Source organism: Arachis hypogaea, chromosome 14 (assembly GCF_003086295.3).
Source record: "Arachis hypogaea cultivar Tifrunner chromosome 14, arahy.Tifrunner.gnm2.J5K5, whole genome shotgun sequence".
NCBI lineage: Eukaryota > Viridiplantae > Streptophyta > Magnoliopsida > Fabales > Fabaceae > Arachis > Arachis hypogaea.
In genome coordinates, this window is record NC_092049.1 from 111637743 (window position 1) to 111655039 (window position 17297).

At 35.6% G+C, this 17297-nt stretch overlaps 2 protein-coding genes across 2 annotated transcripts; one reads left to right on the plus strand and one right to left on the minus strand.

Annotated features, from left to right (window-relative positions):
* Window positions 1–177: 177 nt before the first annotated feature.
* Window positions 178–2028, minus strand: LOC112742932 (uncharacterized). Its single transcript, XM_025792174.1, has one exon. It carries the CDS (start codon window positions 2026–2028, stop codon window positions 178–180), a length of 1851 nt encoding a protein of 616 aa, XP_025647959.1.
* A 4779-nt stretch (window positions 2029–6807) lies between these two features.
* Window positions 6808–8179, plus strand: LOC112740518 (tetraketide alpha-pyrone reductase 1-like). Its single transcript, XM_025789189.2, has 3 exons — window positions 6808–7095; window positions 7351–7895; window positions 7973–8179. Exons 1-3 carry the CDS (start codon window positions 6808–6810, stop codon window positions 8127–8129), a joined length of 990 nt encoding a protein of 329 aa, XP_025644974.2. The 3' UTR covers window positions 8130–8179.
* Window positions 8180–17297: the final 9118 nt, after the last annotated feature.

Consider the following 17297-nt stretch of genomic DNA (forward strand, 5'->3'; position numbering starts at 1 on the left):
GGCATCCATGAAACTGAGCACTGGAAATCCCGAGGTGTCGTCTACCAATCTGTCTATGTTGGGGAGGGGGTAACCATCCTTAGGGCATGCTTTGTTTAAATCGGTGAAGTCCACGCACATACGCCACTTTCCCGAGCTTTTTCGTACCATTACGACGCTGGCTAGCCATGCTGAGAATCAAAGTTCCCGGATAAACCTTGCCTCTAAGAGCTTTTTGGTTTCTGCTTCTGCTGCTTTTCTCCTTTCGTCTCCCAAGTTTCTTTTCTTTTGTCGTATAGGTCGGACATTGGGATTGACAGCCAGCTTGTGGCAAATGAAGTTAGGGTTGATACCAGGCATGTCTGCTGGCGTCAATGCAAACAGGTCGGTGTTGTTTCGTAATATCGTGATAAGGTCGGCCTTCTGTCCTGCAATGAATGCCGATCCTATGTTAGTAAATTTCTCATCATGACCTATTTTTACCTGTTCAAGGTCGTCTGTTGGTGTCGGACGACTATTGTCATTTCTGGGATCTAGCTCGGCCAGCGTTGGTATGTGCTCCGAGTTATAGACAGTGTGAATCCGAGGTGTTTCCTCCTTCTTTACTGTTTTGAGGCTTGCGTTGTAGCATTGTTTTGCCTCCTTGTGGTCGGCATAAACCGTCCCCACCGTGTTATCCTGCAAGGGAAATTTCACACAAAGATGAACAGTTGAAACAATGGCACCAAAAGTATTTAATGATGGACGTCCTAGAATGATGTTATAGGGGCTAGGGTAATCGACCACTAGAAATTGGATATCTAGTGTTTTGGTATGTGGAGGTTCTCCAATTGTTGTTCTCAGCCAAATGTACCCGGATACCGATACCTTTTCCCCAAAGAACCCTACCAATTCTCCGGGCGACAGTTGTAGTGCGTTGTCGCTGAAATGCATCTTTTTGAAGGTGGAGTAGAATAAGATGTCGGCGCTACTTCCTGGGTCAAGCAAGACCTTTTTTACTGTTAGTTCTCCCATGTGAATCGAGATGACAACTGGGTCATCAAGGTTCGGATAGGTTGTCTTAAGGTCGGCCGTGCTGAAGTCGATGCGTGAGGTCGGACTTGATGCTTGTCGTTCCAGGCGAGATCCTTCCATTGTCATCATTGCTTGGTAACTTCTTTTCCTTGCCGAGGTGGTGGTCCCACCTCCGGCGAAGCCTCCTGAGATGTAGTTAATGATCCCCTTGGATGGGGGTGTTTCGACATGTTTATGTCTGCTATCCCTTTCTGCTTCTCTTTCTGTATCTCGCTGCTTTCTTGATGAGATATATTTGTCTAAGAGCCCTTGCCTGGCTAATCTCTCCAGTAGGTCTTTTGCCACGATGCAGTCGTCTGTGGTATGGCCGAACTTTTGGTGAAAAGCACAGTGTTTGCTTTTATCCACGTACTTCTGATCTTGGTATGATTCTGCTCGGACTGGTGGTTTGATCAATTTGTTATGCAGGATCTCTTTGATTATATCCTCCCTTTTTGTGTTGAATTTTGTGTACGTGTCAAATTTCGGCGCTAGTTTGAATGGTTTTCTAGAGTCTTTGCTTATAGGCCGATGAGGCCTCTCTTCTTCCTTCTTCATCGGCTTTTCGCTCCTCCGTGCCTCCCTAAGTTCTTCGATTTCGATCTGGCCCTGGGCTTTTTCTCGGAATTCCTCTAGTGTCTTTGGTTTTGCCACTGCGATTGCTTCCTGGAATTTCCCGGGGCGAAGGCCGCTCTTGATGGCATGTAATTGCACTTCAGGGTTAAGGTCGGGGATCTGCATTGCTGCTTCTGTGAACCGCATCATGTATTCCTTCAAACTTTCGTGTTGTCCTTGTTTGATCGTGCTGAGGTAGTCTGAGTCCCGCACATAAATTTTAGAAGCTGCAAAATGATTAATAAATAATTTGGCAAATTCATCGAAGCTTGTTATTGAACCTGCAGGGAGGTTAGAAAACCATAATAGGGCGGCCCCGTCTAAGAAAGTAGGAAAAGACCGGCACAAGATGGGATCGGAGTCGCTATTAAGAAACATCATTGATTCAAATTTCGTGACATGGATTTTAGGATCTCCGATCCCCTTGTACGGCGTTAGGGTCATTGGAAGTGTAAAGCTTTTGGGCATTTTAAAACTCATTATTTCTTCTGAAAAAGGATTCGTTCGTCATCGTGCCGTTTTGGGGATAGTTTCCCCTGTCTTCACGTTGGATTCTGACTGACGTTCTTCATGTTGATCTGTGTGTATTTTCTTATTGGCCTTCTGTTCGTCGTTTTTCTGCATCTCCGCCAATTGCTCGGCCATCCGCTGGTTTTCCGCAAGCAGGGCGGCGTTCGCAGCTAGGAGGTCGGCATTGCTCGGATTGGTAGTAGGCGTCATTGAGTGGTCCGTCATGGCTTGGTCCCTGAAGAAAAAGTAGAAAGCAGGGTATTACGTCGTTAGCCTCAGAAACTTAAAGAGCGAGGTGGGGTAGGGGCCCCACGGTGGGCGCCAAAATGTTCGTGCAAGGATGCGCGGCTCCATGCTATACGTCGGCTTCCGTTGGTCGATGAAAGAGATTTTGTTCTGCAGCGGAGAAACGCCAAGCTTGAGCACGAACCGGGCGGAGAACCTGCAAAAAGGACTCCAACGATCAAGTTAGTGGAGAGTAGTTACAAAATAGAGTATAAGCGTAGGAAGTGTGTACGAGTGTATTCAAGTGTTGCCCCGATGATCCCATTTGATTTGGTAGCAGCCGTTTTTATAGAGTTGTAGGTTGATTCTATTTGATGGTTTGTTAGAGTGAATTTCGGTTTTAACCGAGATCCTTGGAGTTGTTATCACGTCGTGATGATCTGCTGCTTATGTGACTGACGTGGCCGAGATATAGGGTGGCAATTCCGAGTTGTAAGGTACGGTACATTTTATATTCACAAAATTACAAAATTTTTTTATTAAATATTTTTTGACAACCACTAATCACTCCTTTTTCTCTCTTAATTAAGAAAAAAAATAATAAAAAAGATCTGTTTAAACTATATTTAAAAAAGTTGCAAGTTTTTTTATAATAAAACTTAAAAGCATTTTAAATAAAATGTTATCCATACTATAAATTAATTTTTTAACGTTAAAAAATAATAAAGAAAATTAAGGATTTTAACATAAAGCTATTTTTAAAATATATTAAAAATATAAACACACTAAAATGCGCAGTAATGATAATAATGAGTTTGACAATTGACGCAAGTTTCCCGAATAAGTGAAAGCCGTGAGATTTAAATTGAAAGCTGTATGGATAAAACTCTACTATCTTCTTGAAAATAAAAGCCGAAGGTAAAACAATGGCCAAGCTAAGCTAAACAACAATATAACATAATTAAGTTAATTTGGTGGGACAAGATGTGTGTCCCTTAACGCTTGCTACACTGAAATAAGTGCCAAATATTTCAACGCAACGTGACTTGCCAACTTGGATTCATGTATGTCCTTTTTCATTAAGAGTTTGATCACGGAATATTTATGTTGACAAGAATTTTTGGATATAATATGATTAAATATGTATCAAAAATACAAGGATTATAGCTCAATTTGGTAGAATATTTTGTTTATACGCGCGACAATGTTTTCTTTTAAAGAAATTTATCATGTAATTAAAAGAGTTGATTTTTTTGAAAAATCGATGTCTTATTCCATTTTAGAGAACAAAACAAAAAAATAATAGTCTGAAAAAAGGTTAAGACGGCCAATAAAATTCATCATTGATTTAAAATATTGATAAGGTGAATACAAGAAAAACGTGAACCAAATTATGGATTTTACTAATGATTATATGCATACACTCGTTTTTTTTTCTCTAATGAACGTCATATATATAAGTCATAATTTTGTTTCATTCTTTATATATATATGACCCGCATCTTTGTTCCTGTTAGATAATTCACATGCATACACATTTCAATCTCAATTACTAAATACTAATACATAGTTAAGAAAATTTGAATACAGTTGTCAAAGCATAACTAGTAATTAATAAGCAAGGTAAGGGAAGTTGGATGCCTCACGAAAACAAAAATTTGGATCATAGTAATTAATTAATATACCCTTCTGATTATGATTATATTTTTGCAGCAGAAATATCACGCTAGCTATGGCTAATTTAGTATAGTATTATACTGTTGGCCGTGTCTGAATATGAATGAATTGGAGTTAGAAGTCACTTCACTTCAATTGCATGAAAATTGCATGGTGCTAATAAAGGAAATATTCTCCAGGAATTGTGACCTTGAAAGTAATGGTGGTTTTGTCAACGGTGGGTTCTTATAATATGATGGCAATGCTAGAATTTGATAAGGGAGTTGAATTAAGTTAGTTTCAAAAATTAAATCCTTTAAGTAATTTTTGTAGAAGTTGAGGTTATAAAAATATTTGGTAACCAAAGAAAATCAGCCAAAAACAGCCTGAACTTGTTTTATTTAGCATTCATTAATTGTCGTGACAATTAATGAATGCTAAATAAGGCAAGTTTTGGCTATTTTTTTTTGTCTCCCTAGCATTACCCAGGTTATATATTTGTGTTTTGTCTCTAAAACTAGAATAGAATAGAATAAAGAAAAAGAGAATTACATAAGTATATATTTTGGTTCGATTTTTATGTGTAAAGAAACTTACATTCAATTTCCACTACAATTATGGTGGACTTTAAACTATAATCAAATTCATTACATGCATCAATATAATTGAATTACAACCTAATTCATCTAGTATCAACTACTAAATTTTTAAAAGAAATTTAGTAACTACCAAGTATTATCCATACTTAATAAAAGAAAATCCAACTTGATTCAACAACTACCAAGTCATATCCCAATTTGCATTGACAATCGAACTAATCCTAGTTCAATCAAACTAAATACACAGAAAATTAATATGATTTTTTCAAATTTTTTTTTTGTCATTTTCACTCATGACTTTTTTTCTTTTTCATCTCATCATAATTTGTCTTTCTTTTTATTTACACAAAGATAATCACCAGAAAAATTATAACAATAAAATCTTAAATGAAACTAAAAAAAAAAATAAATAAATAATTCTGCAACATATATGAGATGATGCTCTCAATTTTCACTCTCTTTCTCTCACCTCAATTTTTAGTTGATTACATCCTTATGTATGGGATAATGCTTCCAAAACTTAAGCTAGTGGAGAGAATCAACTCTTGAACATTAAGCCAGCTGGGTTCTTCTTCTTCTTCTTCTGAAAAATCAAAGCAAAAAATTAGAGTAGAACGTTACAATGATGCTGAAGAAAAGGGTAGCAACAGTAGAGTCAAAGTCATGATGCATTCAAAGTGTTTTTGCGAAATCAACACTCTTAATATTAAGTTTTGGCTCCAAATTTAATTTCTAGTCTTTGATTTGCAGTACAAAAAAGTAACCTCTATTTTTTTCGTTTTTTTCTGAATGATAGTGGTTGAAATAGTGTAGCTTCAACAAGTCATTCTACTTGCACAAAAATAATAACATGGCTGTTGCTCTTTGTTTTTAAGTCACTTCAGATTTTGATTTGATTTTAACTTTACCATTTTTGGGTAAAGTTTTAGCAGCACCACCAAAAAGTTTTTCAAAGCTTTGTCCCTATGCTAAACCAATGTACTGGACTTAGATGTTGATATTTGTTTGCATTGATAGTCATATGCCAACCTCAATCCTTTTTTCCAACTGAAATCACTTTAGGCAAAGTGCAGCATATGTGATTCTTTGCTAGTGACTTTGTTGGATCAAGTTTGAAGCTTCGTATTCCAATTTCATGTCCAAAGATCAGCCCAATATAGCTTAGCCTATTTTTGTTGATTTCAACTCTCATGTGGACCTACAAAAAAAAAATGCACATCAAACCAATTTTTAAACTTTTAACCCAACAAAATACATATATGTCATTACTAAAAATTAAGTTATTGTTTCCTAAACTCAACATAATCATTGTCAAGTCATTGTACTACTACTTTTTTGTTTTGCCTATAATATTTAATTTTATTGCTCTTTATTCCGTTTTCATGTTCTCCAAACTCTGTTTTAATAGGATAGTAGTTAACTAATTAAGTATATGATTGAGTTAATTAATATACAAGAGACGGATATACGTGCAGACCAAAAAAGGAAAATTTAGAAGGGAGAAATAATTAAATTAATAGAGTTTGTATGTGAAGAAAAATTTAGGCAAGCCTAGTGAATGTTGTAACAAACATTTGATACTCAGAACATGTATACATTATTGTCACATATCAACCATCATCTTGGAAAAGCATTTGTCATATAGCTAGAAAACAAAAATATTTGCATGTGTTTTATTGAAATTAAAGCCATTAGCTCTGTGGATGGCAACTGTGAATTTTTTTGTAGTTTGAATATCTGCATTCACTTTTTAATGTCAATCAAACAAACACAATGTTTGGAGTGATCTTATACTGATAGGCCATTATTTAAAGAGGCATTGGTAATTACAAGAAAAAACGTGGTGATTAAAACGAAAATATTTGGTAATCAAATAAAATTAGTCAAAAATAGTTATAACTTGTCTTATTTAATATTTATTAATTGTTGCAACAATTAATGAATGTTAAATAAGATAAATTCTGACTATTTTTTTTTTGTCTTTCTACTATTTTTGCAGTAAAAATTACGTTGGAGGTTAATAGCATAGTTAGAGCGAAGGTAGGAAGGTCATGCATTGTTGGTGCAAGGAGTTGAATATAATAAATTGCCAATTAGCTTTGTCATTCTCTCCTTGTGTAACGAGTTGCAGTATATATATGCATGTTATAAGAATGAGAGAGATATGAAGATGGAAAAAGAGAAAGAGAGAGTGTGTGTGACTGGAGCTTCAGGCTTTCTAGCTTCTTGGCTTATCAAGCGGCTTCTTTTGTGTGGTTATCATGTCATTGGAACTGTGAGAGATTTACGTAAGCGGAAGAAATATGAACACTTATGGAGTCTAGAAGGTGCAAGAGAGAGACTACACCTTGTCCAAGCTGATCTAATGGAAGAAGGAAGCTTCGACAATGCCATCTTCGGATGCAAAGGTGTCTTCCACATAGCCTCTCCTGTCCTCAAGCCTTCGTCAAATGTCAAGGTTTATCGTTGTATTCATAGACACTAAAGCTCATGTGAATAGGAATTTTAAATTAAAACATTCTAAAGTTAGACAAAGTCTAGAAGATCATCATTTTTATTAAAATTTGGTCAATATTTAATCAGTACAAGAAAAATGAATAATTCTATACCATTAAATAAAATTTTAAACTATTAAAAATATCAATAATAATTAATTAATGATTATAAATCACAAAACTTCTCTAATACTCCTCTTAAAGTTATATTGTAACAGGCGGAGATGTTGGAGCCGGCTCTCCAAGGTACTCTAAACGTGCTGCGTTCGTGTAAGAAGAATCCGGAGCTGCGTCGAGTGGTATTAACCTCATCTTCTTCAACTCTTAGGGTCCGAGACGATCTTGATCCAAAAGTACCTCTAGACGAGTCTTCATGGAGCTCCTTGGAGCTCTGCAAAAAACTGCAGGCATGGTACGTGATGTCCAAGACAATGGCGGAGAGAGCGGCATGGGACTACTGCAGAGAGAATGGGATCGATTTAGTGACCATTCTACCCTCGTTCGTCATTGGACCAAGCTTGCCGCCAGATCTGTGTTCTACGGCATCTGATGTGCTAGGGTTGCTCAAAGGTGAAACCGAGAGATTTCAATGGCATGGAAGGATGGGATACGTTCACATTGATGACGTGGCGCTCTGCCATATCCTTGTGTATGAGAATGAAGACTCCCATGGCAGATACCTTTGCAGCTCTGTTGTGATGGATAATGATGATTTGGTTGCTTTGCTTGCAACTCGTTATCCTACTCTCCCTATTCCTAAATGGTTCGTAGCTAATTATGTTTATTAAGTTTAATTTGGGTTTAAAGTGAATTATTAAACAGCATTAGTTGGATTTTCAGGTTCCAGAAACTAGATCGGCCGCATTACGATCTGAACACATCAAGGCTGAGGAGTCTGGGATTCAAGTTTAAGTCAATAGAAGAAATGTTTGATGACTGCATTGCATCGTTTGTTCAGCAAGGCCATCTCACACTTCAACCTGCAGCTCCAATTTAATCATCAACCTTGGATCTATACATTGTTGCTTCAGAATGATTATTGTTGTAATCTAACACCAAGTTATCCATCACTTAATAAAGTAGTTGTCAAGTTCATGGGACTGATTTTCATGGATGAATTATATAACATCAATCATCAGTGTAATTGCATATGAATTATTTTTTTATTTATAACCACCTTTCTGGCCAAGAAATCAAAGTTGTTGTACTTGTTACTTGTTAGGTTAGGCCTTATAAACAGTGGATAGAAATAATCCAAAAGAAGAAAAAGAGGAAGGTTGCGTGGTAAAATAAGATGAGTCACATGTCTAGAAAACTAGTAGAATAGAGGCTGCTTCTTGTTGACTCAAAACAAAAAGAAAGAATTTATATATACACGTTCCGAAGTCTGAATTCTTAAAGCCAGGGGTTACATATACATATACTAGTAACTAGCTTGCTACTTCAGAAACGAATATGAATCAAAGGCTTCTCAGATTGTGCCCTGACATGGTTCTTGATGAGAATAAGAAATTCGAGACACCGGTTCACGAAGCTTGCAGGGAAGAGAATATCAAGATCTTGAAAAGTGTCCTACTATTCATGTGCCAGAAAAGTGTAAATAACTGTGTAAATTAATGAAAAGATCTTGAATAGTGTTTAAATTAATTTTTTTAATTTTTATTTTAAAATTTAAAAATTTAAGATAATAAAATTTTTTTTCAATAATAGACTTATTTTTCAATTAGTTGACTAAAATTGACTTTATCCCTAGTTAGTTTTTAGGAGAACCATTTATTTAATTAAGAAATATTAGGAGGCCAGTAATTTTTTTGTTTTGTAACTATCAATTGATCATTAATAATATTTTTGATAGTGTGAAATTACATCCAATAGTATAAAATCACTCGCACCAAATTTTTTAAAAAATGTTGGCCCTGTACTTTTTCTATTTAATTTCCTACTGCTAATAAGTTGCTGTTGCCTTTTATTTCATTTGATAGTTCATAGTAGCATTATTCATGCCATCATGTCTTCCTTTATCTTCTTTATGACTTGAATACTTTTACATGTCCTTCCAACATCACTTTACTGGCTGATGAAAGTTTAAATTTATATACTTTAAACACTTTAGAAAGTTGTATGTATTCCACTAGCACTTTGATTTTTTTTTTTTTTAAATAATTTTGGACCTGCGTATGTCTTATTTCGCTCCGTTCAAATAATGCAAATGTTTAACCAAAAAAAAAAATAATGCAAATGGTGAGACTGACATAGTGATTAGTGAGATATATATTCCATATTAATCAAGATTTTCTTTTCTCTGGCTATCTGATGATAATTTATCAGGGACTAAAAGTAACACATCCACCAAAAAACAAGAACACTGATATAGTAGTGATGTGATATTAATAACTGAATTATTGAAGTAATCCAATGAACCTTCTAATAACGTGCTTATTATCTCTTGTTGGACCTTTAATCAACAGGAGAAGACGGTAGACACAAAGTCATGACATACAACACTTTCATTAATGAATATGCTAAAAATAACTATTAAAAAAAAACTAAATGAAACTTTTTGCTGAAAACAAGTAATCTTTAAATAGAGATTAAAATAACTTAACTTTTCAAGTTTTTTATACATTGAATACGTTAAAGAATTTATTTTTTTTAGCATATTTGCTTTTTTTTTTTAACAAATATATATAGTATTCATTAGTAAATATATAGAATAACTTTTTATTTAAGGTAATTGAAAGTCTGTAACAAACATACCGTCCAAAAAAAGTCGCTAATCAATAAACACGTATGATTGAATCCTCAGGTGGGGCATGCATGCATGGGTCAATGTATGCCCTAACAATTGAAACGGTCTTTAGAAAAGCACAATAAAATAAAGCAATAATCCACACTACCTTTGGGGTAACTTGAATGATCAATGTCCAGTTTTGAAGAGTAAGTGTTCAGTAGGAAACTTATTACTACAACAAATTTGAAGTTAAAATATATGTTATTTTGCTGCTATTTTGGTCGCAGAAATCGAATGGCTCCCAGAATAATATCAAAACCTGAAGTTGGTTTTACTTTTCCTACAGTCATGTTCTTCTTGTGTGTCCACTCCAGTTTCCCTCCAACTGGTCCAATTGGCGTGGCGTAGAGTGCACTCAGACTCTCTTCAATGTCCCTCACTGGCACAATCCCTTCGAATCTCAACAACTCCCTCACCCAACTCATCCATCTTTTTCTAGGCAACAACTCTCTCTCGCCGGCCTCTCCACGCTCACAAAGATTCAACTTCACCTCCATCCCTCAGGGACACTAAGTAACAACATCAACCTCCAACCGTGGAATTTCCCTCCAAGCTTGGACTTTCTTTACCTCTTTAACAACAAGCTCACTGGTCCCCTGCCTGATTTTTCCAATTGCACCAACTTGGGTTTTCTGAAGCTTCAAGATAACTTGTTAACTGGTTTAGTTCCACCTTCCTTGATGAATTTCTCCCGTTATCTTTCTGTCCATTTTCAGTGATTACAGAAAAGGTTACTGCCAACACCAGCAATAATGGGTTCTGTTTAGACCATGTAGGAACTTGTGACAAGCGGGTCACCACTTTGCTTCAAATTGCTGCGGGTTTTCGGTATCCTCCCTTGTTGGTGAGATCTTGACGAGGAAACAATCCCTGTCATCAAAACTGGAGTTTCATTGTGTGCATCGAGAACAAGATCAGAACCCTGAATTTGACCAAACAGAATTTGACGGAGACCATCTCTCCTGCATTTACAAACTTAACTGAGAAAACTTAACAGGTCTATCTCAACTTAAGGTTCTTGATGTCTCCAATAACAATTTATCAGGGAACATACCCTATTTCTCACCTAATTTCACTCTCAATACTAAGGGTAATGTTCTCCTCATCAATGCTTCTCAGCCAACTACAATAGCTCCATCTAAAGCTTCATTCTCACTTTCCTTCATTGCAGGTATGGACACTCATTATTGCTATATACAATTATATTATGAGTTCAGTTATAAAATTAATAATTTTTTTCACACGTGAAACAAGTAGTAGAGAGGATCTGTATGTAAGTGGTTTAGTTAAATGAGTGGTTCAATGATATAGAATGCTATATATATATATATACTCATTATTTACTACTGGTCTATGTACCTTTAGCTCTATTTAAGTGGGACATGACTGAGATTTTTTCTCATTCTTTTAGGTATACAAAAAGATTTCAGGATTTTTAAATTATTTAAAAAATAGACAAATATTATATAAATAATAATGAATTAATATGCATAGATGAAATTAAATGCACGAGGCACTATCCAAATTAGATTTCATCATGGTAACTCAGTTAAAGAATTTTTGTTGGTCCATGTTTCTTAAGAATTTTTCTTAAAGGATTATATTCAAATTATTATTGTTTATAGTTGATCTCCACTTCCTTAATTGCATATATACGTACAGGCTTATCAGCAGCCAGTGTTGGAATTTTGGTAACATGTGCTTTGGTTATTTACAAAGAGCAATGCTAAGTTTTGTAATTTGTAACTATCAATTAGTTATTATTAGTGTTTTTAATAGTGTAAAATTTCATCTAATGGTGTGAAATTACTCATTTTTTTTTATTAATTGAGTGCTCACCAAATTTTAATAAAAGTGCTAGCTCCTAGACTTTCTCATTTACAAAAGCAAGAGGTTACGAAAAATTCCATTCAAGAAAACAATTGTTGATCACAATGTTGAGAATTTGATACAAAGTAATGGGTTTATGGTGCAAAAACGATATAATTGCTCACACGTTAAAAAGATGACCAAAAGAGGATTTAGTGTTGTATATAAAGGAAGTTTAAGTGATGGTCGTCCAGTAACAGTGAAGATATTGAAGGAATCCAAAAATAATGAAGAAGAATTTATAAATGAAGTTGCAAGTATTAATAGAACATTTCATGTGAATATTGTTCCATTTTTAGGATTTTGTTACGAGACAAATAAAGGCTCAAGAATTTTATTATAGAATTAGGGTGAGTGTTTTAGTTGGAAATGGGTGTAGTGAGTGTATTTACAGTTTGGTGGACGTGTCAGATTCAAGGTCTATAACACGCACGTAGGGACGTGTTACATGCAGCATGTGGGGGCGTGGAAGACACGTGGCAGAGCCTATTGGCAAGCATGGGGCGTGCTGACACGTGGCGAAGCCTGGTTAGTTAAAGCTACAGCACGTGGGGGTGAGCTGAGTCACCACGCGGGGGGCGTGCTGACACGTGGTGAAAGCCTGGTTAGTTGAAGCTACAGCACGTGGGGGGCGTGCTGAGTCAGCAGGCGTGGGGCGTGTTGACACGTGGTTCACTCTGATTGGCTGACAAAGAAACACGTGGAGGGCGTGCTGAGTGCTCTCCTCTATATAAGGCAAAGCTCGGTACCATTTTTATTGTGAAGAAGAGTGTGATGTTGAGTGTTCTTTGAGTGTGTTGGTAGTGTAATGGAGGGTACCGCAAACTTGGTAGTGTATCGCAACGGTGAGATTATACGGAATACTCATGAGGGAGTGAGGTTTGTTTGTCAGAATCAGTTTTCGTTTGTGGTTTCATGCACCATGACATTAATGAAGTTTCAGAACGGTCTCTGTCAAAGCATGGAGAATGGTATGTTGAGGAGAGTGAGCAGAATTCTGTACCAGAATCCGGTTGTAGTTTTTGGTGGTCTAATACAGTTTGATATCATGCCAATCATTGACGAAGCGAGTATGCAGAATATGTTTCAAACTCACCGGCAGACTCAGATGCGACAGCCACAGATTGAGCTGTATGTTGAGTTTAAAAATGTAGAGGTAGATGGGATTCAAAATGATTTAGATATAGAGGATGATAGGGCTGCAGTGTACGAAAGAATGAATAGTGACAGCAAAGAGGACTTCGAAGCCACTTATGAAGCCGGCGACAAAGATGAGGATGGTGATGTGGGAGTTGAGGCTGCTGCGGAGAATGTAGTGGTTCATCCCTCGGGTAGTCAACCGATGAACGTTCTACCTTTTATGCGTAACTTGGATCTTAATGCCATGCATGCACCAGAATTTTCGGAATATGCAAACATAGGTACGTGATGACTGAATAATACGTTTTTGGTAATTTATATTTTAGATTGATTAATGAATGATGATTTCTGCTTTCTGTAGGCGTTGTTGATCCTGAGGACGGAGAATTCAGGATTGGAATGGAATATAGTTCTAGAAAGTCGGTCGTCGCAGCAATTAGAACTTACACTATCTCTAGAGTAGTTGACTACAATGTGTATGAGTATGAGCCACAAACTATGCTGGCTGAACCTGAACCTGGTGGCTGTGCTGAGAGTAGTGGCTGTGCTGAGAGTGCTAAAAGTGGTGGCTGTGCTAAGAGTGGTGGCTATGCCGACTGTGCCTACTATGCTGACTGTGCCCACTATGCTGATTGCGACGTCTGTGATGATTGCCTTCGCCGTGGTCGTCGGATTGGACGTGGTGGGTGGACCCATTGTGGTGAGTGTGATGGCTACCATGACTTTGGTTCGGTGGCTGTGGTATATAATAAGGAAACGGCTCAAACACTGCATGCTGAGGTGGACCTTGAGGTGCAGGTGGCTATAGTGCTGGTGGCTGATATGGATGATGAGGAATGTGCTCCGACAATCTCATCATATGTCCATACGAGCCCACATACCAATCCCGGTACTCCACCGTCGGTATAAAGTCCCAGGTTAGAAGGGGGTGCAGATCTCGCAGCCGAGTGTTTCGCCTGTTGCCCCATTCCGCTATTCATACCCCCATGTAAAACTGTCCAGTCATGAAGTTGCACTCCGCGAAGATGCAATGCTGGTCCAGTGGAATGTCTCTTGCTTCTCGCGGGAGAGGCTGTGCATACCCAAACTAACGCATCACTCGGTCCGCAGAGTACCATTCGACATGCTCGAACGACAACAACGGAGCAACGATGTCACACACCTCAAGATGTCCATGAAACTCATTGGGTATGATTAATCCGTCGTACGGCCGCCACTCAAATTGCCACATATTATTGATATATTAGAACCCTAATATTAATGTTTGGAAATAGAAATCACATGAACCCTAAATATTTACCTCCTCCATGTAGTTTATATCCTGCCTAAATCTCGTTGAGGTCTTCGATAACCACGCTGTGTCTGTTCCGAATAATTCATTGAAAAAATTTAAAGAAGTCACCATAAATCAAACATGCATCGTGAAATAACGCAGGACTAAAATAGGAATTATTACCTCATGGCAACTGGTATCTCAGCCGGTGGAAGGGTCTGTCTCGGTACGGGTGCAATACAGGGCATTCGCTCCTATGCCCAAACAAACAACAGATTAAGAGGGCCATCCATCTCCTTTGTATCATATCGTGAAGCATGGCATAGTGCTCTGTAAAGATGTGCGAGACATGCTGACCCTAACTATAAGTATGGATCCGTTCGAAATCGCGAAACAATGGTAAATACTTCGCGTGGGCATATGCGGTTGACTTATCTGTGAATAGGGTCGAACCCAACAAACAGAAAATCTGGCATCTGACGTATCTCTAATGGACTCCTCAGTATCCAACGGCTTTGCGTCTCTGATACGTCGAACCCAACCTAACTCTATATAGGATTTCGAAGAACTACTGACTTCTGGTTCACAACTGAATATCGCGATGCTCTGGCTCTATAGGAAGTCGCTACTACGTACTATTTGTCTATCCGCTCACAGGCTCTCCATCAATGGATAGGCCAAATATATGAGCGACATCTTCCAATGTGACCGTAACCTCACGCACTGGCAATACAAATGTGTGATTTCTGGCATCCACCTTTCCACCAGAGCAGCTAATAAGGAATAAAATCCTCTTATCACCCCTCCTAGAAACATGGTAGAATTCCGTTGAGCATAAGTAATTTTCGACCATTAGGTTCCACGTCGGTGACGGATCCAGTTTATGAACCATCAAATTCCTGTTAGGCTGGACCCACAAAAATATATTTATTAGTTTAAATAAATAATAATTCTTACAAATAATAAATCGACATCAATATAAATATTGTTATAAATATTCACATATTTATTAAAATATTTAACAAATATTAGCATATTTATTTTGAAAAAAATATTTATTCATTTATTAATATTCAAATTGTTTATTAAACACACACAAAAATAATTCCATTCTAAAAAAAATTATATATTAACATTTATTTCTTTAAATACTATAAAAAAATATTTATACTTATACTTCTTTTTTTTAAATAAATAAATATAAATAATTTTTTCCCCAAATTAAATAAAATATTTAATAATATTTATTTATCAAAATATTTATTTTTTCAATATTTAATTACAATATATTTTATAAATATTTACATATTTATTATAATATTTTATATAATATTTATTTATTAAAATTTTGAAAATACATGTTCGCATATTTATTTTCAAAAAATGAAAATATTTATTTATTCATTAGTATATTCATAACAAAAATTATAAAATATATATTCTATTATAGTATTTTTATAACAAAAAATTAATCTAATTATAACAAAAAAAATTATATATTCACGTATATAAAATAAAATATAATTATATTTTACAAATAAAAATTTTATTTTAAAATATTCATAAAATATAAAAAATAATAATTCTATTATATTTTTATATGTTAAATAACAAAAATTAAAAAAATTTAAATACATAAAAAAATATAATTTATCAACTTACATAAACTGGATAATCTAAATAATTTATAATATATTTTTTAAGTATCGTATAATTACGTATCATTTTTTTAAATAAATACAAACTAATATTTTTTTTTCTATTTTTTTTAACACCACTAAACTAAACACTATCCTTCTTTTTTTTCTAGCAACCTTCTTCTCTCTAACATATACTAAGAGCAACACTTCTTCTCTCTAACAGCCTAGTTCTAACACATGAAATGAGGGTAAGTGAGAATCTCTTTTTATAGAGCTCAAGACTAACGTTCGCTGATTATTGGGGTGGAGGAGCTGTCCTTGCATGAAGACAGCCTCTAACACGCCCACCCCGTATTGCTGCAATACATTGAGAAAGTGCAGAACCTCTGCAAAGGCTGCTTGATTCGCAGGCAACACGCCCACCACGTGTTGTCAGGGAGCTGCATGCGCGCCACGTCACCACGCCCACGGTGTGTTGCTGGGGACTGACACGCCTCTGACGGACCCGGTACCACGCCTCCTGCGTGTTGACCGTGACATCCACAAACGAGCAAAACATCTTCCTCCCCAATATTCAGCCAAAACACCAATACACATCCCATATGAAAAATAATTTCTAACAAATAAACGAGTTTTGATTTATGAATTCATGCCAAATAATTTTTTAGATAAATTTATTGATGAAAAATCATCGTTTAATGCCGTGTGTAAATTAGATTGGAACATACTCTACTAAATTATAATTGGCATTGTTCGTGGGATAGAATATTTACATTGGGGATGTAGCACTAAAATTTTACATTTTGATATTAAACCTCAAAATATTCTTTTTGAACGGAGAATTTGTTTCTAAAATTACTAATTTCAGACTAGTTAAAATATGCATAAAGAAAGTGAGTATTATATCTCTACAGTGCGCAAGAAAAACTGGAGAATATATTATACTAGAAATATATAATTCAAATATATGGTGGAGTTTTTCGAGTTTCTCACAAATTCGATGTGTATTTATGAGAAGTTGATTCTTAGCTTATAATAATCAAAGAAAAAAGGAATTATAATAGTAAAGATTCTTGTGCCAGTAAAATATTTTTATAGATTGAATTTATAAGAAGCTCCAACAAGATAATCTTCTAGCAAAATACTTGATGAACACATACAGAAGATAAAAATAATAATTTGATAAAAAAAATTTAGTAAACATATAGTGTATATAAAAAAATTCGTCAGACAAATCATCTATAAAAAAAATGATAAAAATGTTAAAAAGACCACTTAATTCTATTCCATTTTTTTCAAAGCTAATGTGATATTCTCCTCAAGAATCAAAGTTGCAATCTCTAGATATAGCTTATGATAATACACATAAAATAGATTCATTAACCTCAATGCAGAATAATTTCATCAATTTAAATGAATCTGCCTAAGGTAACAAAATTTATGTAATTATTG

What these genes read in the sequence shown, in the direction of transcription:
- LOC112742932 (XM_025792174.1), bottom strand. Translation starts at nt 2,028, where the DNA reads ATGATGTTTCTTAATAGCGACTCCGATCCCATCTTGTGCCGGTCTTTT.
- LOC112740518 (XM_025789189.2), top strand. Translation starts at nt 6,808, where the DNA reads ATGGAAAAAGAGAAAGAGAGAGTGTGTGTGACTGGAGCTTCAGGCTTT. An exon ending in AGCCTTCGTCAAATGTCAAG is followed by an intron (nt 7,096 to 7,350) that starts GTTTATCGTTGT and finishes ATATTGTAACAG; the next exon opens with GCGGAGATGTTGGAGCCGGC. An exon ending in ACTCTCCCTATTCCTAAATG is followed by an intron (nt 7,896 to 7,972) that starts GTTCGTAGCTAA and finishes TTGGATTTTCAG; the next exon opens with GTTCCAGAAACTAGATCGGC.